Consider the following 25037-nt stretch of genomic DNA (forward strand, 5'->3'; position numbering starts at 1 on the left):
TTTCTGCACTCTTTCTAGAGTCTTGGGAGAAGCTGGGAGGAAAATCTGAACTCTTTCTTACTCCCTCCTGACCTGGATCATGGTGTCTAAGGTTTTGTGGGGTTGCATAAGGTTTCTTGTTCTCTCTATCTTGTAAGATAGTGGAGGTAGTGACAGATTTTATTTTCCTGGGCTCCAAGATCACCACAGATGGGGACTGCAGCCAAGAAATTAAAAGACACTTGCTCCTGGGGAGGAAAGCTATGGCACATCTAGGCAGTATACTAAAAAGCAGAGACATCACCCTGCCAACAAAAGTGCATATAGTCAAGGTTATGGTATTCCCAGTTGCAATGGAGGGCTGTGAAGGTTGGACCATAAGAAAGGCTGAGCGCCAAAGAATGGAGGCCTTTGAACTCTGGGGCTGGAGAAGACTCCTGTGAGTCCCTGGGACTGCAAAGCAATCCAACTGGTCAGTCCTAGAGGAGATCAACCCTGACTGCTCTTTAGAAGGCCAGATCCTGAAGAGGAAACTCAAAGACTTTGGCCACCTAATGAGAAGGAAGGAAGCCAAAGAATGGAGGCCTTTGAACTCTGGTGCTGGAGAAGATTCCTGCGAGTCCCTTGGATTGCAAGGCCATCCAACCGGTCAGTCCTAGAGGAGATCAACCCTGACTGCTCTTTAGAAGGCCAGATCCTGAAGAGGAAACTCAAGTACTTTGGCCACCTATTGAGAAGGAAGGACTCACTGGAGAAGAGCCTAATGCTGGGAAAGATTGAGATCAAAAGAAGAAGGGGACGACAGAGAATTGTGCTAACTGGATGGAGTCAGCGAAGCAGTTGGCGTGAGCTTCAACGGACTCCAGAGGATGGGAGATGGTAGAGCACAGGAAGGCCTGGAGGAACATTGTCCATAGGGTCGTAATGGGTCAGACATGAGTTCTCAACTAACAACAACAATAAGGTTTTTTGTTCTCTCTATCTTGCAAGAGCCTCGTGGGCTTTGTGGATCAGTGACCCTGCCGGACAGCCTCTGCTAGAGAGCCCGTTTTGATGTACCAGGAGTCTCAGCCCAGCTGCCTCGCAACCTCAGATGTGGGGGGGAAAAAGAATAACAAAGGCTGCAATGAGACGGTGTCATTATTGGGTATTTTTGTACACAGGAGAGAAAAGGTTGGAAGTCAGTGGACAAAGCAGCAGGCAGAAATCCTGAATTTCCGAGGACTCGGATTATCCAGAGAAGGACTCTAGTTAGTTCTCGTTCAATCGGCAAGCAGCACTAGCTGCGTTCCTCCAACTGTTACATAAATCCTGGGGAATATAACTACTCCAATTCTTGATGGAAACCAGCAGATTTCGCAATGGTGGGTAGAGATTGAACACAGCGCAACTAGCTTCAGAGTTAAATTATTCCAGGCTTGGCTTCAGAGTGCAACTGTTTATCCCAGTTTGGTTGCAGTTTTGCCATGAGTTCAGTTGCGCTGCCGGAGGAAGGCATCTGTGGGTTCCTTGGGCAACAGAGGTGACTACAAGCCAGTGCAGGAGCGCATAACACCAGATATGTCTCTGGAAGGACACATCACAAAACTGGCTCTCGTTTATTTTGCCCGGGGGTGGGGGGGTTTCCACTGGAGAAAGTCCCAAAGGTGTGATTTTTTTTTCCCTCCAAAAGGCAACTGGATTTTCTTTGCTTTTTTTTCCCCCTTGAAGATCTTTTCGCTTCTCATCCAAGAGACTTCTTCAGTTGGGGGTGGATAAGCCTCTGAAGGAATTGCTGCTTTTATTTTATTTCCCCCCCCCCCACTTTTGAAAATCTTTATAACTGAAGAAGCTTTTTGGGTGAGAAGTGGAACATTTTCCAAGGAAAAAAACAAAGAAAGACCAGTTTGTCTTTTGAAGAATCCTTTGCCTTTGGGATAACCCTGACCTGGATGACTGAGACTTTCCAGAGTCACTGGAGGAAGCAATTAGATTGGGAAGATTTACCAGTGAAAGGAAACTGGACTGCCCAAGGACACAGCGTCTGGACACCATCAAAGCTGACATCAGCCGGAGCATAGAAAAACTCAAAAGAAATAGTGCAAAATCAACAGATGTGGAGCAGCGGTGGGATTCACATTTTTTTATTACCGATTCTGTGGGCATGGCTTTGTGGGTGTGCAGGGGAAGGATACTGCAAAATCCCCATACCCTCCGTATCCCACTAATCTGCTTTCCAGCTCCCTTCTCCTGTTCAGAGCAACAAAGGAAGATCAGCTGGGAGGCAGCAGGGGCATGGCCAGCCTATTTGCTGGTTCTCCGAACTACTCAAAATTTCTGCTACCAGTACTCTCAAACCTGTCAGAACTGGCTGAATACTACCTCTGATGTGGAGAGACCCAGCCTGTAGAATTGCCAATAGTTGGACTCGGCTGAATGGATAACATCGTCCTCGTAACTTCAGAGTGAAATTGTTATGCCCTGGTTTGATTGCAGCTTTTCCCTGGTCAAAGGGATTCCTGGATTCGTAGTTCAGCACCTCTGAAGGTTGGGAAGGCTAAATCAAGACAGTTATTATTTGAGAAAAAGGCCCTTGAAGGTGTAAGGTAGTTTAGGTTTCACAGGTCATCTGTGGCCAGTATTTAAAATTTAGAGAGCCGGTTTGGTGTGATGGCGAATGTGCTGGACTAGAACTCAGGAAGCTCTACGTTCTAGTCAGTGGTGGGTTTCAAAAAAATTTCGCACCTACTCTGTGGGTGTGGCCTCCTTTGTGGGAGTGGCTTGCCAGCCATGTGACCTGGTGGGAGTGGCTTGCCGGCCATGTGTTCTCTCTCTCTCTTTCTCTCTATCTCTCTTTCCTTCCTTTTGTCTCTCTGTCCCTTTTTCCTTTTTTTCTTTCATCTCTCTCTCACTTTTTCTTTCTTTTTTTCTTTTTTTATTTCTTTCTTTCTTCCTTTCTTTCTTTGTCTCTCTCTGTGTGAGTCTGTGTGTGTGTGTGTGGGTTTCAAAATTTTTTGGAACCTCTTCTGTAGGTGTGGCCTGCTTTCCGGGTCCACTGGTGGAACCTCTTCTAACCGGTTCGGTAGATTTGACAAACCGGTTCTACCTAACTGGTGCGAACTGGTAGGAACCCACCTCTGTTTCTAGTCCTTCCTTAAGCGCGGAAAGCATCTGGGTGATTTGGGGGCAGTTGCTCTCTTCTTGTTGTGGGGAAAACAGGAGAAGGGAGCATTGTGTAAAAGCACCTTGAGTACCGGTAGTCCTCAACTTACAACCATTCATTTACTGACTGTTTGAAGTTTCAACACTGAAAAAAGTGACTTATGTCCATTTTTTACTTACAACTTACACTTACACTTCACTTACAACTGTTGCAGCATCCCCATAATCACACGATCAAAATTTGAACATTAAAGAAGTGGAATTTCTGAGAGACTAAGAGAAAAATGGTGAGAGAAGGAGGAAGGGAAAGAACAGGATTTACTAGTAGAATACAATGGAATGTGTTAATATTGTTAATGCTATGTAGCTAATTATGATGTTGGGGGGAACTATAGGAATATCATTAATTGTGGATAACTAACTAAGTGAAATGCTTATTATATAAAAAAATTTGATTTGGAGGATATATGCTATCTGTAGTAAAATAGAATAACACGGAAATGAAATGATAGATTTGGCTAACTTTGGAGGCAAATAACGGTATTGCTTATGTATTAAGAAGACATTAAATTTAAGATGGAAGGCGTAGAAAGGAAAATAACATGGCTGAAATTGGAAATGGAAATATGATATAAAATCAGCTATGAGTATGAGAAGATGTTAAGAGCCGAGGTGGTGCAGTGTTTAGGGTGCAGTACTGCAGGCCACTTCAGCTGACTGTTATCTGCAGTTCAGCGGTTCTAATCTCACTGGCTCAAGGTTGACTCAGCCTTCCATCCTTCCGAGGTGGGTGAAATGAGGACCCAGACTGTGGGGGCGATATGCTGACTCTGTAAACTGCTTAGAGTGGGCTGAAAGCCCTATGAAGCGGTATATAAGTCTAACTGCTATTGCTATTGCTAAAGGGGAAAGCACTTTGTTTATAAAAGAATTTAAAATTTGTAACAAAAAATAAAAACAAAACAAAATTTGGACCTATCGCTGGATATGAAGGTCTTTGGTTTTGTGAATAGGCTGTTTCAATCTTTCTTAATGGGCCCAAAATATCTGCTGGGGGTCTATTAAGAAAAAAATGGGTCTGCTTTCTGTCTTTAAGAGCAAGTTCATTTCTCCATATTCTGCCTTTTTTTTTTAAATATTCCCCGAATTATTTCATTCTCTGGCGGGAATGGGAGGAGGGCAGGCTTCCCACAGACCTCAAATGGAGCCTTGGGCCAGCCACTCTCTCTCAGCCCTAGGAAGAAAGCAATGGCAAACTCCTTCTAAACTCCTTGGCAAGAGTTCTTAAGAACTTCCAGTGTTGGGGCATTCACATCTTCTGGTGGCAAGGTGTTCCACTGATTAATTGTTCTGTCAGGAAATTTCTCCTCAGTTCTAAGTTGCTTCTCTGCTTGGTTAGTTTCCACCCATTGCTACTTGTCCTGCCCTCAGGTGCCTTGGAGAATAGTTTGACTCCCTCTTCTTTGTGGAATCCGTGTTTGGAAGCCGCTCAACCAACCTGAAGCTGCCTTCACTAACATGCTGGCTTCTTTTTTGCCGAAACAATACAATAGCAGAGTTGGAAGGGACCTTGGAGGTCTTCTAGTCCAACCCCCTGCCTAGGCAAGAAACCCTATACCATTTCAGACAAATGGCTATCTAACATCTTCCGGTGTTGGGGCATTCACAACTTCTGGAGGCAATTTCTGTTCCACTGATGAATTGTTCTAACAGTCAGGAAATTTCTCCTCAGTTCTAAGTTGCTTCTCTGCTTGATTAGTTTCCACCCATTGCTTCTTGTCCTTGCCCTCAGGTGCCTTGGAGAATAGTTTGACTCCCTCCTCTTTGTGGAATCCATTATTTGGAAGCCTCTCCAACCTGAAGCTGCCGTCACTAACATGCTGTCTTCTTTTTTGCCGAAACGCCGGGGACGTGATGCTGGCAACATGCTTTAAACTGGCAGCCAGCCCCCAAACCCTCTCGAAGTTGTGTTTATTAGGCTTGGCGAACCACAGGCGGGAGGAGGGCTGTGAAAACCTACGGAGTGCAGGTGTTATTGAGACGCCCAATTTCCTTGTGGTTGATTGTAGAGCGCTATGTGGCCTGTCCAAGGCGGATGAGCCATTTCTGGATGGCTTCGGAGTTGTTTTCCTCTTTCCCCTCTTTGATTTTTGCGGCATCCGAGGGGGAGGCATTGTTAGGGGAAAAACAACGGCATTTTTTAATTTGAATGGTGAATCATAACTTGACGAGAGCTGTTGCTGAACGCTGGCCTTTCCTCTTATTTTTGTTTTGATGATGCCTTATTTGCATATCGTATGTGGCGGTGGGAACGCTCCTGTGCAATTATGGCACTAATGGGGAGAAGTCAATGGGCTTTGTCCTATTAAACCAGCCAGGCCTTCCCGCCCACAAACAACTTAACCTGCTTCTGAACCTTCAGCCTCATTTGCAGGTGCTAGAAGGTGGCCCCGTTGTCCCCTCGTTAAGGACAATGGCCTTTCAGCCCGTGCAGAGGGCTCTTCTCTCGCGACGGAGGGACGGACACCATTGATTGCTTGCTGACATTCCCGTCCAGTTAGCGAGTCTTTGCAATCAACTGTTTTGAAGCAAAAACTGCCCCCAGGTGAACCCTACATTTTTAAGTGGGATGCTGAAGAAGGAGTCGGATTCTAGCTTAGGTTCTCAGCAGGGATGGGTTTCAAATTTTCTTTTTTACTACCGTTTCAGTCAGAGGTGGGTTCCTACCAGTTCGCACCCATTCGGTAGAACCGGTTCATCAAATCTACCGAACCGGTTAGAAGAGGTTCCACCAGTGGACCCGGAAAGCAGGCCACACCTACAGAAGAGGTTCCAAAATTTTTTGAAACCCACCACTGGTCCTTGGATATGATTATTCTACACTATCATGCTCCTATTTATAAAACTCAGTGCCTCTGTGAAAGGTAAGGATGACTACTGCGTTTGTGGCGCAATCAGAACATTGCGTGTGTTGAAGTTGTTTTAAGGCAAACCAAAGATGCCTTTTAAAAAACAAGTTTACATCATATTCTTATGCATGCCGGTGCTGTGTGTGAGGTCATTTAAGGTGGTTCTGACAAGTGTTGTCGGCATCTTCATAGCTGGTCACATGGGCGGCAAGCCACTCCCATCCGGTCACATGGGTGGCAAGCCACTCCCACAAAGGAGGCCACACCCACAGAGTAGGTTCGAACAATTTTTGAAACCCACCACTGGTTTCAGTGGGCGTGGCTAGATGGGGGGCATGCGACTGAGTGGGCGTGGCCAACGCGATGTCACTCACACAAACTCAGTCACATGACTCCCCTCCCCAAGCCAGGCCTACCGAAATGATGGCAAAAAGTTTTGCCTCGGGCTCCAGGCTTGCCGGTAGCTTGCAAACTACCCAGTAAGAAAAAAAAAACGTTTGTGTTCTCCCCCAGCTCCCAGAAACAGTCTGCAGGCTTCAGCAGAGCTGGGGGAAGGCAAAAACACACCCGTTTTTGTGAAAAACGGCCCATTTTTTACAAAATCAGGGACATTGTTCCCTTCTGCTCAAGCCTGCAAAGTGCTTCTTTGGGGCTGGGGGAAGGCAAAAATACCTCTGATTTTGCAAAAAACCAGCCCACCTCTGGGACCTCTCTGGGACTAGCATGCGCACACCATTAAAAAAGGGAAGTGGTCGTATGTCAAGGACTATTTGTCGACACATTCCATCATGATAGTGTTCTGACTAGGCTTCCCCAGCAGCACGAAGCTGAGTCCTTGTCTCGATAAACCCCTTTTATTTAATTTACAGTTAATTCCTCTCCGGCCAAGTCTTTCCTCTCCCACAGTCTTTCAAGATAGTTCACAATTACTGACCTTTATCAGGCTTGGAGAGCAGCCAGGCCGATATCTTTTGGACGCCGCAATACTTATCAAGAATGCAGGAGTGAACTAATTGTCTCCTGCAAACTCCACTCCCCTTTCGCTCCTCTTTTTATTCCCTATGGGAGGGGCCATTCACCGTCCACCTGTGGCCTTACTCCCAAGTCGACCCCTTTGCTTTAGCCGTTCCCTTCGTCTGGCAACTCTGCGCATGCGCACACTGGGAACAGGCTCCAGCTGTTCCTCTGCCTCACTGATGTCTGACTCTAACGGCAGCTGATAACTGGCATACGGCTCTGGCCCCCTCTCTGCCTCTGACACAGAGCCCTCATCCGAGCCTTCCCCAGACTCCAGGATTGGCCCATGTTCCTCCCCAACCTCCTCACTGTCCGAATCTGCTGCGAGCTCCATTGGTGGGCCACAACAGGTAGACACCAGGAAGTATTGCTCGTCTTCTTTCTTATGGGGTCCCTTGCACCTGTCTGCTGGGTCTGCCCCATGAATCCTGGTGGCTTCTATCGAAAGCTTGTTGAGTGCCAGATCGCTTGGCCAAGAACAACAGATGGTCTTAATCCAGGGAAATTTCCAAGGCCCATTAAAGCTGAAGGATTCCTGCCAGGTCTTTATAGGCATGGCATATCCCAGAGACAGCTGTGAATGGTCTATAGAGCTAGGGATGCTACTGCACTTCGGTGCTACCGCAGCCAAAATATTGAAAAAGATGTGTTGGGTCTTCTGCCTAAATTTTCTCCAAGTGAGTTTGCAGGTTTTTGATCCTGCCATGCTTGTTGTCCCACACCCCAAGCCTGCTCTCCCCCCTCCCCACCCCCATGAAAGTCCAGGAAAAGCGATAGAACAGCAGGAAGCCCGTGAATCTCTTCCAGTTGTGCCACTGAAAAAGCAGAGGCTTAATTTTGCTTTCTTTAGTTATTTACTTTAGTTTACTTTACTTTAGTTAAGTTTAGTGCCACTGCACATCGTACAACAAAATTAAATGCCATCTTCAGTGTACATTATAGCTATAAAAATAAAAACACAGAGACACACCCTTCACGTAGTATATAATTGAAATTGAAAACTCCTGATATTGCAGTAATATTGCACTACACCGTAGAATTCAGTATAGTTACTGCTCCGGGGTAGAAGCTGTTTCTCAGCCTATTTGTCCTTGTTTTTATTATCCTGTACCGTCTGCCAGATGGTAATAGTTCAAAAAAATAAAAAAGGGGGTGGCCAGGATGAGATGGATCTTTAATAATGTTCTGAACTTTCTTAAGGCAGCGGAAGCTATCAAGCTCTTCCAAAGAGGGGAGAGGGGCAACCAATAGCAATAGCAATAGCAATAGCAGTAGACTTATATACCGCTTCATAGGCCTTTCAGGCCTCTCTAAGCGGTTTACAGAGAGTCAGCATATTGCCCCCAACAATCTGGGTCCAACCAATGATCCTCCGGGCAATGATATTGACCCTCTGGAGTGCTGTCCTATCTGCCACGGTGCAATTGGCAAACCATACACAGCTGCAGTAAATTAAAATACTTTCTATGGTGCAACGGTAGAAGGTCACCAGCAGTTTTGCATTCAGTTGTTGTTTCCCGAGTACTTAGTACTTAGTTATATTTAATAAAGGGCCCTCTTCTCTCAGTCAGAGCAAACTTGAGAGACCGCCTGCTGCCAATTACCTCCCAAAGACCCATTAGATCTCACAGGGTCGGCCTCCTCCGGGTTCCGTCTACTAGCCAATGCCATCTGGCTACGACCCGGGGGAGGGCCTTCTCTGTGGCAGCTCCGGCCCTCTGGAACGAACTTCCCGCGGAGATTCGGACCCTCACTTCTCTCCTGGCCTTCCGAAAAGCCGTTAAAACCTGGCTGTGTCGGCAGGCCTGGGGTTGATGAGCTCCCTTCCCCTCTCGACAGGTGTGGTTGTTGGCTATCTTAAATGCTTGTCTTGTATTTGTGTGTTCCCTTTCCCGCTTGAGTTGTTCGCCGCCCTGAGTCCCTTTTGGGAATAGGGCGGCATATAAATAAAACAAACCTCAAACCTCAAATTCCCCAGAAAACCGTAACCCTGCTGATTTTGTGGGTTTGGCTTGTCTGTGTCATATATAACCTCGCCTATAAAGTAATGTTTCTCAACCTCAGATCTTTAAAACGGGTGGACATCATCCCCCAGAATTCCCCAGCCAGGCATGCTGGCTGAAGAATTCTGGGAGTTGAAGTTCCACCCGTTTTAAAGTTGCCAAGCTTGGAGACCCCCTGCTGTAGGAGATCAGGTGTCAGCAGAAGCCAGAGATAGCTGTCGGAAGACGTCACTACAGGTCAAGACGAAGGACATTTAGGGTGTCTTTGGTGCATCCGGTTTGCCTTAAGAGCACAAAATGCACAGTACATCCAAGAGGTGAGTTGCAGGAAAGTGTTGAGTTTTGGTGCCAGGGTGCGCCCGGGCAGCGATTGTTGTGCCAGCTGCCCAAGCAACATGTCCAGTGATGGATGGAGCCGAGGCCCAGAACATAACAGGACCCATTGTTCCCTTTGGAATCAGAACGAGAGCTACAAACAGCCTTGTTCCTTCTCCTTCCTTTTTCCTTCAAGCATTGTTCTTTTTCGTGCATTGATTGTTTTGATGTGTGGTTTGCAGTGACCTGAGGTCTTAGGCCAAGATCACGAGTTGCAGAGAGCAGGAAGGAGATCAGTAGATCTTTCTATTTTCTTCAGCCCTGTGCTTGTTCATCTTCTGCCCGGCATTAAGCCAGCAGATATATAAGGAGAAGGGGTGGGGGGACCTCTCCATTCTTGGGGAAACTAATCAAGGAGAGAAACAACCTAGAACTAAGGAGAAGTTTCCTAACAGTGAGGACAATTAACCAATGGAACAGTTTGCATTCAAAAGTTGTGGGTGCTTTACAGGGGTGGGTTCCTGCCAGTTCTAAACTCTTCTGTAGAAGAGGTTCCACAAATCTACAGTGCCGTTTAGAACCGGTTCCAGCTCCCTCCCTCCGCCCATCCGCACATCATCAAGATGAAGAGTGAGAGGAGGAATTCTGGGAGTTGAAGTCCATCAGTCTTAAAGCTGTCAAGTTTGAACACCCCTGGGTTTTTTTCTAAAGGGTTAGGGGTGCAAGGGTCTTGTAACTTGACAGCTTTAAGACTTGCGTGCTTCAGATGCCAGAGTTTCTGAACCAACATTTTGGTTGCTAAGCAAGAGCGTTGTTAAGTGGGTTTCACCACATTTTACAAGTTGGTCACGCCCACACAGTCACATGGCTGGCAAGCCACGCCCACCCAGTCACATGGCTGGCAAGCCACTCCCACAAAGCAGGCCACACCTACAGAACCCACCACTGTTGGTTTATCACTGGAAGTTTTTAAAAAGAGATTCGACAACCATTTGTCTGAACGGTATATGGCAGTGGTGTCAAATTCAAGGGTCGGGGCCAGCCCACTGGGTTCTTAGAGCTGGCCCACAGGGATGCCCTGCAAATAGTGAAGGAGCAGCCCACGATGTCGAGCTGGCCACCCCCACCCCGGCCCCACCAGATCAAGTACAACCCTGTTGCGGCCCTCAATGAAATTGAGTTTGACACTCCTGGTATAGGGTCTTCTGCCTAAGCAAAGGGTTGGACTAGAAGACCTCCAAGGTCCCTTCCAACACTGTTAGTCTATTTTCTTTTTCCTATCGTGGGTGCTTCATCCCTGGAAGTTATTAAGAAGAAACTGGACAGCCATTTGTCTGGAATGATATATAGGGCCTCCTGCTTGAGCAGAGGGTTGGACTAGAAGACCTCCAAGGTCCCTTCCAGCTCTGTTATTCTGACTCTGGGGGTGAGCCTTGCAGACAACCTTCCCTCCGTCTTACATCGAAAGCAGGAGGTGGTTTATGTTGTGACAGGCTGAATGGTAAAGACTTCGAACTGTGCAGGGTTGACACCGAGTTTGCGTCTTTCCTCCATTTCTGCTTTTTTGTTCTGTTTAGCATAAACTCCCGGGTGCCGTTCCTACTTGATACGACCCAAGAGGGAAAGAAAACAAATATTAAGTGGCAGATGCCCTTGCCTGGAAGGAACTGTTTACCCATCAGCCTATTCCTCTGCCTAAATCCCGACGGGATTCATTGTCTTGGATGACGTTTTAACCGTTGCTTTGCTAAATTACTGGGGTTGTTTTCATATCTGTTGAAAACCGCCGGAATTCCTTTGGGATCACGGCAGTGTACACAACAAATGAATAATTGCTTTATTATTATTTTGTTTTTTTAAAAGCGGGTTAAAGCCTTGATAGGCTCTTCCCTCCCAGCTCAGACCAGGTAACTTTGTCCATTTCTGTGAGATGGCACAAGATTATCTCTAGGGTCTCATTTCGGGGTGGGGAGTGGTGGTGGTGGGTTTCAGGCGTATCTGTTGGTCTCATACCTCTAATTGAACACCTCTAATTACCGTATTTTTCCGACTATAAGACGCTCCTAGTTTTTGGAGAAGAAAACAAGAAAAAAACAATCTGTCTCTGTCTCCCAGCAAATTGCCTCCTTGCAGCAAACAGAGTGGTCAGCTTCGTACAGCCGGATTTAACACGAACAGCTGATGGGCGGTTGGATCAGCCTCCCGGAATAGTGTCGATCAGCTGTTCCAGGCTGCAGGGATCACCACCGCCACCTCTGCGCACCCCATTTTCAGCCTCCATGTGCCCCATTTCCAGCCCGTTCCAGGGACTCTGCTGGCTAGGGGAATTCTGGGTTCCACCACAAATGCGCGAACGACAAAAGCGTGCCTTACTAAACCGCGGTGACAAAACCACGCCGATGAATGAGCGCTGAAGCGCGCCGACAACAGCGCGCCGACAGAAGCGCGCTGTAACCTAACCCTAAAAATAACCCTAAACCTAACCCTAAACCTAAACCTAAACCTAAACCTAACCCTAAACCTTACCTTAACTTAAATCGGGCTTCTGTCGGCGCGCTGTTGTCGACGCGCTGTTGTCGGTGCGCTTTTGACATCGCGGTTTTAGCGCCGCGGTTTTGTCGGCGCGCTTTTGACGTTCGCGCTTTTGTCGGGTCACAGAATTCTGGGAGTTGAAATCCACCCATCTTAAAGTTTCAGAACACTGATCTAGAACAATATTTTTCACTGGATTTTATTGGGCTCCCTCCCTTTCTAGACCCGGGAACGGAATCCGGGATCCTGAAAGCCAACGTTGCGATGGGAGGAATGTGACCCTTGTCAACTCTGGAAGGGAAGAATGCATTAAGCAGCCAGTGGAAGGACTGAGCTGAATAGGGCGCCTGAAGAAGGAGAGGGGTGGGTGGCAGGACGAGGGGGTGGGGGTGGGGAAGGATATTTTCAAAGCTCAGCTCCTTCTCATTGGCTGCCGTTGAATTATGGCCGTCCGCCAAGGACATTGCTCTGTCCCCTGTCCGTTTGGGCGCACTCCCTCCCAGTGGCAGCCTCGTTTTTCCCATCAATCAGCTTCTGGAGATTGCTGTAGAGATTCTTGGATTGGGAGAAATCCATGGAGACAGAGCAACAGAGCAGGCGATTCTCTGCCTTGGCAAAAGGGCTAAGAGCAGGCGTGTTCCTTCGTTTGCCAGAAAGCAGCCCCGTGGATACCTTGGGGGTGCTTGCGGGTGGCTGCGGATGGAGAGAAGAGGAGGGGGTCTTTTTTTTTTAATCCCTTCCCACTCAGTAGAGTCATATTAAAGCAGGGGTGAGGGAACTATGGCCCTTTTATGACTTGTGGACTCCAACTCCCAGAATTCCTGAGCAGAGGTCCACAAGTCATAAAAGAGGGCCTTATTTCCCCCACCTCTGTATTAAAGGGTTGGGAAGAATCCCAGAAGGTATGTATTCAAGGTGAGTGTTTCTTGTGGACTTCAACTCCCAGAATTCCCTAGCTGCCATGGAAGATTCCATGCTGGCTGTGGCATTCTGGGAGTTGAAGTCTACGCATCTTCAGGTTGCGAAGGCTGAGAAACACTGTCCTAGGCCATCTTTTTGTGAAAGGGCAGAAAATATCTCTTGCTCGGAATATTTTTATTCACTCTTATTCACATTTGGCTTGGTTTCCTTATGGATAACAGTCCTTAGTCTGACTTCTGTTTATCTCGCCTTTATTAGCTTGTAAGTAACTCCAGGTGGCAAATGTACTTAGTACACCTTCCTCCTCCTATTTCCCTCACATTAACAACAACTCTGTGAAGTGGGTTAGGTTGAGGGAGAGGGGATAGGCTAAAGTCACCTAGCCGGCTTTCATTCCTAAAGTGAATCTAGAACTCACCATCTCCTAGTGACTGGCCCAAAGTCACCCAGTTGGCTTTCCTGCCTAAAGCAGAACCAGAACTCCCAGTCTCCTGGTGATTGGCCCAAAGTCACCTAATTAGCTTTCTTGTCTAAGATGGGACTAGAACTCCCAGTCTCCTGGTGATTGGCCCAAAGTCACCCAATTAGCTTTCTTGTCTAAGCAGGGACTAGAACTCCCAGTCTCCTGGGGATTGGCTCAAAGTCATCTAATTAGCTTTCTTGTCTAAGCAGGGACTAGAACTCCCAGTCTCCTGGTGATTGACCCAAAGTCACCTAATTAGCTTTCTTGTCTAAGCAGGGACTAGAACTCCCAGTCTCCTGGGGATTGGCCCAAAGTCACCTAATTAGCTTTCTTGTCTAAGCTGGGACTAGAACTCCCAGTCTCCTGGTGATTGGCCCAAAGTCACCTAATTAGCTTTCTTGTCTAAGCAGGGACTAGAACTCCCAGTCTCCTGGTGATGGGCCCAATTAGCTTTCTTGTCTAAGCTGAAACTCCCCATCTCCTGGTAATTGGCCCGAGTCACCAAATTAGCTTTCTTGTCTAAGGTGGGACTAGAATTCCCAGTCTCCTGGTTTTTAGCCTGACGCCTTAACCATTAGATTAAATTGGTTTACCAAGAATAAAAAATAAACATCTGCTAGAATGGTTTACAGTTTAATAAAAAATCCACAGCGCTCCTTTCCTCAGACTAACGCCCTAAAAATTCACAACCCAAGAAGGGAAATCAGACGAGGAAAACAAAGGAAAAACAACAACGGCTTTTTGTGAGAAATAAAAAAAAAATTGCAGTCTGTCAAAATCGTGTTAAACTTATTCAGGATGAATAAACAAACTTTATTTCTTAAAAAAACAACATTCACATTGATAGGGTTGTTATTTTTCCCTTCTTCAGCTTTTGGCAAGGAAAAAAGGAGGCATTATTTGAACTGAATTTCCGTCTAAAGAAGCTTTGTTGGTTGGTATCTTGCTAAGCTCTTAGATATAAGTGAAGAAGAAACAGCAAAGATATCTGTTTGTGCAACTGATGGACTTTTGTGCCTCTTGCTTCAATATGGACGAAAAATCTTCTCGTTAATTTTGCAACCCTCCTGTTGTTGAACATTCTCTAAAAGGGAAGTTTAACCTCTGTTGAGAAATAGCTTTTTTAAAGAACAGGTGGTCCTCGATTTATAACCATTCGATTAGTGACGGTCCAAAGTTACAACTCAAAATAATAATAATTAGGAGTAAAATAAGAGGGTTAAGAAGGGTGAAATCCAAATGAAATAACAATAGAAGGGGAAATAATATAAGGTGAGCGGTATCGATTGATAATTGCTATTAGAAAGAACAGGAAGCTCCTGTTCGTATTGTATTGTGTAAATGTGGTGTACGTCTAGGTTTTGTGTGTGTGTATTTTACATGTTCGTTAATTAAAAATGAAAAAAATATTTTATTAAAAAACAAAGTTTTTTAATAGCCCTGAAAAAAGTGACTTCTGATCGGTGGCGGGTTTCCAATTTTTTTTTACTACCAGTTCGCATGAGCAGAAGTGAGTGGGCGGAGCCTCCTCCTCCTGCTGCTACCGGTTCTCCCAATCCGGGCCGAACCGGGAGCAACCCATCTCTGCTTGTGACCGTTTTTCACACTTACGACTGTTGCCGGCTCTCCACAGTCACGTAATCAAAATGTAAACATTTCACAACTGACTCGTGATGGTCGCAGTGTCCCAGGGTCTTGTGGTCCCTTTTGGCGACCTTCTGACTACCAGATTCACTTAACAACTGTGTGACTGATGTAACAACTGCTGTGATTCACTTAACAACTGTGGGAAGAACGGTTCTAAAATGGAGCCAAATTCACTTAGTAGAAATGACAGGCTCAACGGCGGTTGTAAGTCAAGGACTATCGGTATTTTCATCTTTAGGTGTGGAAACAATAAAAAAATAATAAGTGTAGCTTTTGATGGAAAAAAAAGAGCTATGCAATCTGCACGCTTTCCTGCCTTCTGCCCTTCTCTCCTACCAAATCCATCCCTGCTGTTTTTAATTTCTGGCTCCGCTTTTCCGATTTATTCTCCCGTCATGCCATTAAGTGGACAAAAGCCCAGTGTATTTCCCACGTGCCTAAGTTGGGTTATCTTGTGGCTTGACATTTGGTTGGCCGAGGATGGTGACCCCCAGGGAATGAAAGAATATTCCTTTCTTTCTTCCTCTTTTTTAACAAGGACGTTTCCGCCTCATTGCTCGTCGGCCATTCTTTTCACTCTTCAGGAGGTCCGGCAAGTAGCCGCATTGAACGCAGCCGCAGGCTAGCCTTCTCCGCTGGCGTAGCTCAGCCAGAACCGTCGTGAATGAATTGTTGCCCTGCTGTTGCGGAATGGAGCGCGCGTTGATCAAGACCGCTTAAAATCAGCCTGAGAAATTTGACAGATTTATTAGTTCAGGTAATGGAGCTGTATTGGCCGGATGCTTCCGCTGTGCAGTGAGGTTCATGCAGCAAGAACTCAGCACTCCTCTGCTCCCGCCTGGGATTATTCCAGAGGCAGAGATAATATAGACCTGTGATGGTACGTGTGCCAGAGGTGGCACGCAGAGCCCTCCCTGTGGACATGTACCCATTGCCAGCTGCTCTTCTGGTTTCTGGCCTGTATATTCAGCCTGAGTCACAGAACCGGCAGTGACCCAGGCTGGCCACGCCCCTGAACCGGTTCCCTCTGACATTGCTGGCATGTTTCTGCGCGGGTGGAGAACAAATGACAGTCAACTGCACATACATAAGCAACGCGCGGCGGGAAAGCGCCCATGGAAGTGAACCAGTACCAACTGGTACAGGAACCCACTCCTGACGCACATGTGGGCTGGCTAGCTGGTCTTCGCGAGTGTCAGAGTGCCAGGAAATGGCCTGGAAAATGGCCAAAAATCAGGCTGTTTTTCCGGCTGTTTTTCCGGCTGTTTTTTGGGCTGTTTTGGGGTTGAAACCAGCAGAAAAACGACGTGAAAACGGCAAGTGCGCACTGGCCAGCTAGTCTTTGGGTTTCCGGTGCTCAGGCATGTGCATGCACTAAGCCTAGTTTAGTGCGGACAGGCAGGGGAGCGAGCGAGTGAGCTGCGACGGGACGGCAAAGGTGATATCGAGCGACAGGGCCGGTGCCGGCGTTCCTAGAAGTTACTTACTTCCGGATCCACCGACCCCAACCGGTTCGCAAGAACCGGTACGAACCGGTAGAAACTCACCACATGTACGTGCGTTCTTGTTTGGGTACTCAGTGCCAAAAAGATTCGCCATCACTGATATAGACATATTACTTGGACAGAGCTACTCGTCTCCCCTACCAGCCCCATGCTCTTTGGTCCTCTTTTTTTTTTTTTTTTTTGCTGACACAAAAAATTAGCATATTTCTCCAAGAGCCACAATCTTTTGGACATTTTTTCTCCTCTGCAGTTGCCTTAAAAATGGATGTGCGCTCCTTACCCGAGCTGGCCCCGAGCTCTTGGAGGCAGAGCAGAGGGGAAGGGTATTCATGAATAATAATCGTACTGTCTCTTGCCTCTCTCCTGGGTCCGCTATTTGGGGCAAAGTTGCTAGGGAAAAAAAGAAGGGAGACTCTGTAGAGGAGGCCTCATGTCAAACCTATTAGTCACTGGCTGGCATTTCCGGAAAGTTGGTTGGTCCAGATTGGGCAACCGGACACTGGGTATCATTGTCTGAAACTGGTGCCCAGTTTTGTGGCAGTCAAAAGAGAGTCAAGTCTTGGTGGAGCTGGTCTTTGGCTTGGATTTGTTGCCATCACTTCCAGTCAGGGGTGGGTTGCTGCCACTTCTACTACCGGTTTGCAACACGCCAGACACATCTGCAGAACTATTTAAAGTGAACTGCTCACCCGCAGTCACTAAAAAGCAAAATGGCGGCGGCCCAGCGGCGGCAAGGAAACCGGTTCGAGGGCGTGGCAGGCCTGGTTTGCTTCCGGTTCTGCAACCCAGGTCTGAATTCCACTACTGGTTCGGCCGAACTGGAAGCAGCCCACCTCTGCTTCCAGTGCTCTAGAACAGGGGTCTCCAACCTTGGCAACTTTAAGCTTGGCAGACTTCAACTCCCAGAATTCCCCAGTCAGTTTTCTCCAGCCAACTTTAAGCCTAGAGGATTTCAACTCCCAGAATTCCCCAGTCAGTTTTCTCCAGCCAACTTTAAACCTGGAGGATTTCAACTCCCAGAATTCCCCAGTCAGCTTTCTCCAGCCAACTTTAAGCCTGGCGGACTTCAACTCAGAATTCCCCAGTCAGCTTTCCCCAGCCAACTTTAAGCTGGAGGACTTCAACTCCCAGAATTCTCCAGCCAGCTTTCCCCAGCCAACTTTAAGCCTGGAGGACTTCAACTCCCAGAATTCCCCAGTCAGCTTTCCCCGGCCAACTTTAAGCCTGGAGGACTTCAACTCCCAGAATTCCCCAGTCAGCTCTCTCCAGCCAACTTTAAGCCTAGAGGACTTCAACTCCCAGAATTCCCCAGTCAGCTCTCTCCAGCCAACTTTAAGCCTGGAGGACTTCAACTCCAAGAATTCCCCAGTCAGCTTTCCCCAGCCAACTTTAAGCCTGGAGGACTTCAACTTGCAGATAGCTGGACATTTGCATCCTTTTGGAGGGTGGATTTTAGAGGATCTATCAAGTGTTTCCACAACCCTCTAAAAGGATGCAAAACGTCCAGCTGTCTGCAAGGAATATAAATCCTTCCATTGCTCACCATCCAGTCAGAGCTAAAGAAGGGAATGAGAAGAGAAACATCTTCAAAGAAAAACCACAGAGATACCTTTTCACCTCTTTCTCACCCTTCCATCCACCCACTACTTTTCATTCTCTCTTTCTGTTTCGTTTCTTCATTAAAAGATAATGGTGCCCTTTTTCTCAGGTGAGGCATGAGATGTTCAACAGAGCTTCACCTTTCTATAAACCTCTATGCCGATGACTTAGTATTTGTTCTAGAGGACCCATTAGAATCCAGCTTGAAATTAATTCAAAAATTAGAAGAATATGGCGAAGTGGCAGGACTAAAGATCAATAAAGACAAAACCAAAAATGATAACCAAGAACATGACAAAAAAGCAAGAAGAGGAAATGGAAGTAGCAACAAGAATGCAAATAACTAAGAAAGTGGAATACTTGGGGATCTGTGTGTCGGCAAATGTTCTACAATTAAAGACGATAATCATAATAAATTAGTGATACAAATAAAGAAAGATTTAGAAAATTGGAAAAATATTCAGTTATCACTCATGGGACGTATAGCAACAATTAAAATGAATATCTTACCAAGAATCCTATTCCTGTTGCAAGCCGCACCTATTCATCCAGCTAAAAATTATTTCTATAAATCTCTTTTAGGCATGTGGGATTGTGTCCACATACAGGGAGTTGTCGCCGTACAACTATTTGTTTAGCCACTGTTCAAAGTCATGATGGTGCTTAGGGGCAGTCCCGCACTTACGACCATCACTGTCCCCATGGTTCATCTGATTAAAATTTGGCAACTGGTAAATATTTATTATGGTCACAGCATTCCAGGGTCATTTGGGACTTTTCCAGCGGCTTCCAAACAGCAAAGTTCAAAGGGGGAACTGGATTCGCTTACTGAGTATATGATTCACTAATGACTGCAATGATTCGCTTAACAAACCTGGCAAAAAAAGGCCCTGAATTGAACACCTTCACTTGACAATCGGCTCGTTTTAGCAATGTGAGTTCCAGTCCCAAATTATGATTGTTAAGCAGGGAGTGGAAAGATTGTAAGCTGGGGAAGCAACAGAAACGCAAGAAGATGGTCAAAAGTAATTTTTTTTTCATAGCCCCAGAAACTAGATCCCAGAAATAACAGGTGTAAGTTTGCAGCGAACTGAATTCCTTCAAATCTCTGGGGGAAAAAAACTTCCTGGCACCTGCGATCTCATTCAAGGCAGAATGGTCTTAGCGGCGCTATCTCTGGCAGCCTTCTCCTCAGAGGGTTTAATTGTTTTCCTACACGTTGCAAAGGATTGGTTTAGATAATCTTGGGATCCCTTCCAACTCTATAATTCTGTGAAAAATCAAGGGAATTCGGTATGCTCAGACTTGAGAAGAAAAGAGCCCTGGAGGGAAACGGGGGGGGGGGGGGGGGGGGAGAAATATGGTAATGAAACCTTATAAAAAGATATCAGATTAAAAGAAAAAGGTAAGATCTGTTCCACATCATTTCAAAGCGTGGGCTGTAACACGACGGCTCCAACCTTTACAGCTTGGCAGCCCGGTGTGTGTGTGTGTGTCAGTGGTGGGATTAAAATTATTTTATTACCGGTTCTGTGGGAGTGGCTTTGTGGGCGTGGTGTGGCTTTGTGGGTGTGGCTGGGGAAGGACACTGCAAAATCCCCATTCCCTCCCCACCCCACTAATCTGTTTTCCAGCTCCGTTCTCCTGTTCAGGGCACAAAAAAAGACCGGCTGGGAGACAGCAGGGGCGTGGCCAGCCTATTTGCCGGTTCTTGGAACTACTCAAAATTTCTGCTACCGGTTCTCCAGAACCTGTCAGAACTGGCTGAATATCACCTCTGGTGTGTGTGTGTGTGAGAGAGAGACAGACAGACAGACAGACAGATAGACAGACAGATCCTTGCGAACCTCCACTCGAGCAAGCGAGTGGAGTTTCTCTCTCTTGCTCATCCGCCACTTGTGCAAGTGGCGCTTCCTGCCCATGTCTTCGCCCATTTCTTCCACGACCCAGTTTTGAACAGGCCGTGGCCCAGTAATGGGTTGCAGCCCCAAAGGTTAGGGACCCCGTGCTATAACATACAGATAGTCCTTGATTTTATGATCAGACTTGAGACCAGAATTTTAGTTGTTAAGCAAGGTGGTTGTTTAATGTTTATAATCTTTTCTTTTTTTTTGCTGCGGTTGTTAAATCACTAAACCTCACCCAAGGTACTACAGGTAGTCCTCGACTTTCAACCATGGTGGAGCCCAACAATTTGTGTTGCCAAGTGAGACATTTGTTAAGGGAGTTTTGACCCCCGTTGTATGACCTTCTTGTCACAATTGTTAAGTGAATCCAGCTTCCCCGCCGTTTATCGGAAGGTCGCCAAAGGTGATCACACGTCCCGGTCGTAAGTAGGAGTCAGTTGCTAAGCACTTGAATTTTGATCCTGTGAACATGAGGATGATGCAACAGTTGGAGGTGTGAAAAACGGTCGTAAGTCACTTTTTTTAGTGCCGTTGAAACTTTGAATGGTCACTAAATGAACCGTCGTAAGTTGGGAGCTGCCTGTACTTTTCTGGCAAGGGGTGCATCGTCCACCTGCTGCCCATCTGAAGGGTGGAGAGGTGGGAGAGCAGCGTGGCTACCATCACGTGGCATCCTGGAATTGCTGGAGACGACAAAAATTTACACCCTCATAATCTGGGGCCACAGTTAGAATGGTGCGGTGGCCTAGAGGTGGTGCTCTCGTCTCATAATCAGGAGACTGTGAGTTCGATCCTAGGTAGAGGCAGATATTACTCTCTCTGGGCACTATGAGAATATATCTGCCAAATAAAACTCCGTCCTGGTGACAGGAAAAGCATCTGGCCATTAAAACACTCTGCTAGCTCCATTCAGCTGCCCAGACTCCACCCAGAAGGGATTAAGGAGTCGTTAAATAATGATGATGATGATAATCTGGGCTATGATTGAGGAGAGAGGCAGGCCTTTTCTGGAGACATTTCCCATCCCATGTTTACCTGTGTCCTCTCTTGTCCTTGCACCTGTGTGAGATGCTTGCGAGGCATTTGTTCATATCTCTGCTCATCCCTGCATTCGCAAAGTGGAGGTTGCAATGCCAGCATTGGAACCGGGTGCCCTTAAGGTGTTCTGGGGCAGCTTCAATCGTTTGTCTCCCGGTGTAGCCAGGTGGTGATGGGTACGGATGCTTTTTAGACTTCTAATTCTGCGGTTGAACGGCGCGGTGATGTGTTATGGGGGTGAAACGGGGGAGGAATAATCGAGAGCGTGTAATCATTTTAAAGTGAGGAACTTTGCCACTCTGATGCATAATTTATGCAACCTGCCAAAAAGGAAAAAAAAAGATGAGTCCTTCTGAATGACAAGAGGGGATTATCTTCAGGCGAAAATTTCTCTGCGGGGTTTTGAGATGCCGGATAAACACTTTTTTTTGGAAGGGGGGGGCCTGCCTTCACACAAAAAGGCCAACGTTCACACCCCTTGGCTTGGAATGGGCTTGCTGACCCTCTCTCTCCAATTTTTACATAAAGTTTGTTTTTATTTTTTTTCCTTTCAAACACATTCACCAATCTACATTCTTCTAAGTACTATTGGCATTTATCTATTAACTATTAACATTTATCCCTATCTTCTTACAAACATAGAAAACACTTTCGTCTTTCCTCCTCTCCTTCTTGTTTTCTTCTTTCCCTCACTCCTCCTCTCTTCTCCTCCTCCTCCTTACTCTCTCTCCTACTCTTACTTCCCCTCCCTTAGCAATAGCAGTTAGACTTATATACCGCTTCATAGGGCTTTCAGCCCTCTCTAAGCGGTTTACAGAGTCAGCATATCGCCCCCAACAACAATCCGGGTCCTCATTTTACCCACCTCGGAAGGATGGAAGGCTGAGTCGACCCTGAGCCGGTGAGATTTGAACAGCCGAACTGCAGAACTGCAGTCAGCTGAAGTAGCCTGCAGTGCTGCATTTAACCACTGCGCCACCTCGGCTCTTACTTCCTCTGCTTTCTCCTTTCTTCTTTTCCCTCCTCATCCTCCCTCCTTTCCCTCCCTCTACAGAATGTAGAGTAGAGTAGAGTAGACTAGAATAGAACAGAACAGGACAGAATTGAATAGGATAGGATAGATATTATTGCATTCTATTAATTTTTAATTAACGCAAACCCTCTCCCCATTTCAAAATGCACGGAGTGGAAAAGCGATGAACTTAAGGCTGCAGACAAGTCGGAAGTTTAAAGCTCAGTTTGCGTCCGGGTTTGTGTTGCGCAGGGTTGCGTACAGTGGCTCTTGGCGTTTAGCATGGATAATACCAGTGAACCTTGGAATCACGCTAAGCCTGTTAGCATGGAAGGTTTCCCACCATTTAGCCTTTACTTAACACGGCTGAAGCATGCTGGGGGAAGAACATGGTTCTAATACTGACCCGGGGCCCTTTTGTCTCGGTGCTGTTTATAAAAAGGGTTTAATATTTTGTGTTGTTGTTGTCCTACAGGCAGGGAGAGGGGATTGTTAAGAGGTATAAATAAGTACCTGTACGGCAGGACTGGGTTCACAGAAGCGCTGTGCATTTTGCTAAGCGCTGTGCATTTTGCCAACATCGAGACCATGCAACCCGCTATTTCTTTATGCCTTGTAATCCACGCACCTGGGATGAAGCTGTTCCCATTAGGAATTCTCCTGTCATGCCCTCCTCTTTTCACGTTTTACTGTACCGGTTTTTGTGTTACTCCGATGTCCTCTCGTTTATCCCTCTGTGGAATAATAGCTGACTTGTGAGGATGGGAAGGACGATTAGTTAAGCTTCAAAGGAAGAGAAGGAGATCGCTCGCCCGGCCTTCCCTCCGGCTCTTAGCTGCTTGGCAAGGCTATCCACCCGCTGACCACCGACCATTATCATTCAGATTATAGACTGCATAAACCAGTTAGGCAGATGAATCGTTCTGTCTAGATGGCCTCCCGTAAGACAAGCCAAAATTATAATAAGGGATCCTTGGTGCTCGCTAAGCCGGGTTGTTTTCTTGCAGACTTTTCATTACACAAAGTAGGAAACATCATCGGTGCTAATCACAGCACTAACATCAAGGAGCCCTCGTAACCCTGAGCTATAAATATTCTCCTTTATTGGGACAAAATTATAATAAACAACACACAGAGACACACAAACACATCCCAATAGTGAGGCTAAGCCAACCGTATTTGGGCAAAAACGAAGATTACTGGATAAACACCAGCTAATAGCAAAGAACTCTTACTCTCTCCTGCCATCTAATGGTCAGGGAGAGTTTTGCAACCAGATATAGCAATAGCAATAGCAGTTAGACCTATATACCGCTTCATAGGGCTTTCAGCCCTCTCTAAGCGGTTTACAGAGTCAGCATATCGCCAACAACAATCCGGGTCCTCCTTTTACCCACCTCGGAAGGATGGAAGGCTGAGTCAACCCTGAGCCGGTGAGATTTGAACAGCCGAACTGCAGAACAGCTGAAGTAGCCTGCAGTGCTGCATTTAACCACTGCGCCACCTCGGCTCTATATGGCAGCCGAAGTTGGGGAGCATGGTTTTTCTGACTCATTTTCCAACCGTTTCTGCTCCCCTCTGAGGTCTGCTTGGAGAACACTCTGGAAGTCGCAGTACGTAAGAACTGTGGTGGCTCAGTAGTTAGAATGCAGTACTGCAGGCTACTTCTGCTGACTGCCGGTTGCCTGCAATTTGGCAGTTCGAATCTCACCAGGCTTAAGGTTGACTCAGCCTCCCATCCTTCCGAGGTGGGTAAAATGAGGACCCAGATTGTTGGGGGCAAGAGGCTGACTGTAAACCGCTTAGAGAGGGCTGTAAAAGCACTCTAAAGCGGTATATAAGTCTAAGTGCTATTGCTATTGCTAAGTCATTTCTTAGGGATGTACCTTGCTCATCCTTATTTTGAGTTAGTTCTCACCGACACGGAATTTCCAAAGCTACCTTGATGTCCATCAACTCTTCTCTTTTCAAGGGGCGGTTTTTGATAAGGATGGGTCCACCCAGTTAGCAGACTTCCTTGATGGTGACCAGGTGTCCTTTCTCTAGGAAACAAGACTGGTAACCCCTTCTCTCTTTCTCTCCATCCTAGCTAGAGCTCAGGAGGTCCAAGCCGAGAATGTGACAGTAGCAGAAGGCGGACAGGCTGAGATCAATTGCAAACTGCACCAATATGACGGCTCCATCGTGGTGATCCAGAACCCATCTCGGCAAACACTCTTCTTTAATGGCACGCGAGGTAACCTGGCTTCTAAGGCTTCAAGATGTCAAATTAAGGGGCGAGGATGGGAATCTCAGTTTGTTGTGCTTTTTCGATTACGTTTTTGATGTTAGGTGTCTATTTTAAGTCTTTAGATAGGATAGAATCTAGACACTGGAAGGTCTCTACTGTTGATGCTGTGTTTGCTAGTATTGTAAAAGAGCGTGACCCGACAAAAGCGCGAACGTCATAAGCGCGCCGACAACATCGCGGCGCTAAAACCGCGATATCAAAAGCACGCCGACAACAGCGCGCCGACAACAGCGCGCCGACAGAAGCGCGATTTAATTTAAGGTAAGATTTACGGTTAGGTTTAGGGTTAGGGTTAGGGTTAGGGTTACGTTACAGCGCACTTCTGTCGGCGCGCTTTTGTCGGCACGCTTTAGGGCTAATTCATCGCTCATTCGTCGCGCGGTTTTGTCACCACGCTTTAGACACCGCGATTTAGTCAGGCGCGCTTTTGTTGTGCGCATATTTGTGGTGGAACCGTAAAAGAGATGATAGCATAGGAGGGTTTCTCCTAAAGTCTACCACCATTTCTACGGTTTTGAGTGTATTTTGTTCCAAGATTGTTCAAAATGATCCTCGTTTATTTTATGGGTCCACAACTTTCCCTTCTGCCCCTTAACAGCCTTGAAGGATGAACGTTTCCAGTTGGTGGAGTTCACCCAGAAGCAGGTCCGCATTGTGCTCTCCAACGCCCGCCTGGAAGATGAAGGCGGATACTATTGCCAGCTGTACACAGAAGACACCCACCATCAGATTGCCATCCTTACAGTCCTGGGTAGGTGT

The 25037-nt window shown here is 46.7% G+C and overlaps 1 protein-coding gene across 1 annotated transcript in view; it reads left to right on the forward strand.

Annotated features, from left to right (window-relative positions):
- The window catches only part of CADM4 (cell adhesion molecule 4), a 189902-nt gene that overhangs the window by 142798 nt on the left and 22067 nt on the right, over window positions 1–25037 (forward strand). Inside the window, exons 2-3 of the mRNA XM_087727213.1 lie at window positions 24078–24224; window positions 24877–25029. Coding sequence (XP_087583339.1) covers window positions 24078–24224; window positions 24877–25029 — 300 coding nt within the window. The remainder of the gene's footprint in view (window positions 1–24077; window positions 24225–24876; window positions 25030–25037) is intronic.

Source organism: Thamnophis sirtalis, unplaced genomic scaffold (genome assembly GCF_051295495.1).
Source record: "Thamnophis sirtalis isolate CommonGarterSnake01/CBP01778 unplaced genomic scaffold, rThaSir2_p1.2 scaffold_13, whole genome shotgun sequence".
Classification (NCBI taxonomy): Eukaryota; Metazoa; Chordata; class Lepidosauria; order Squamata; family Natricidae; genus Thamnophis; species Thamnophis sirtalis.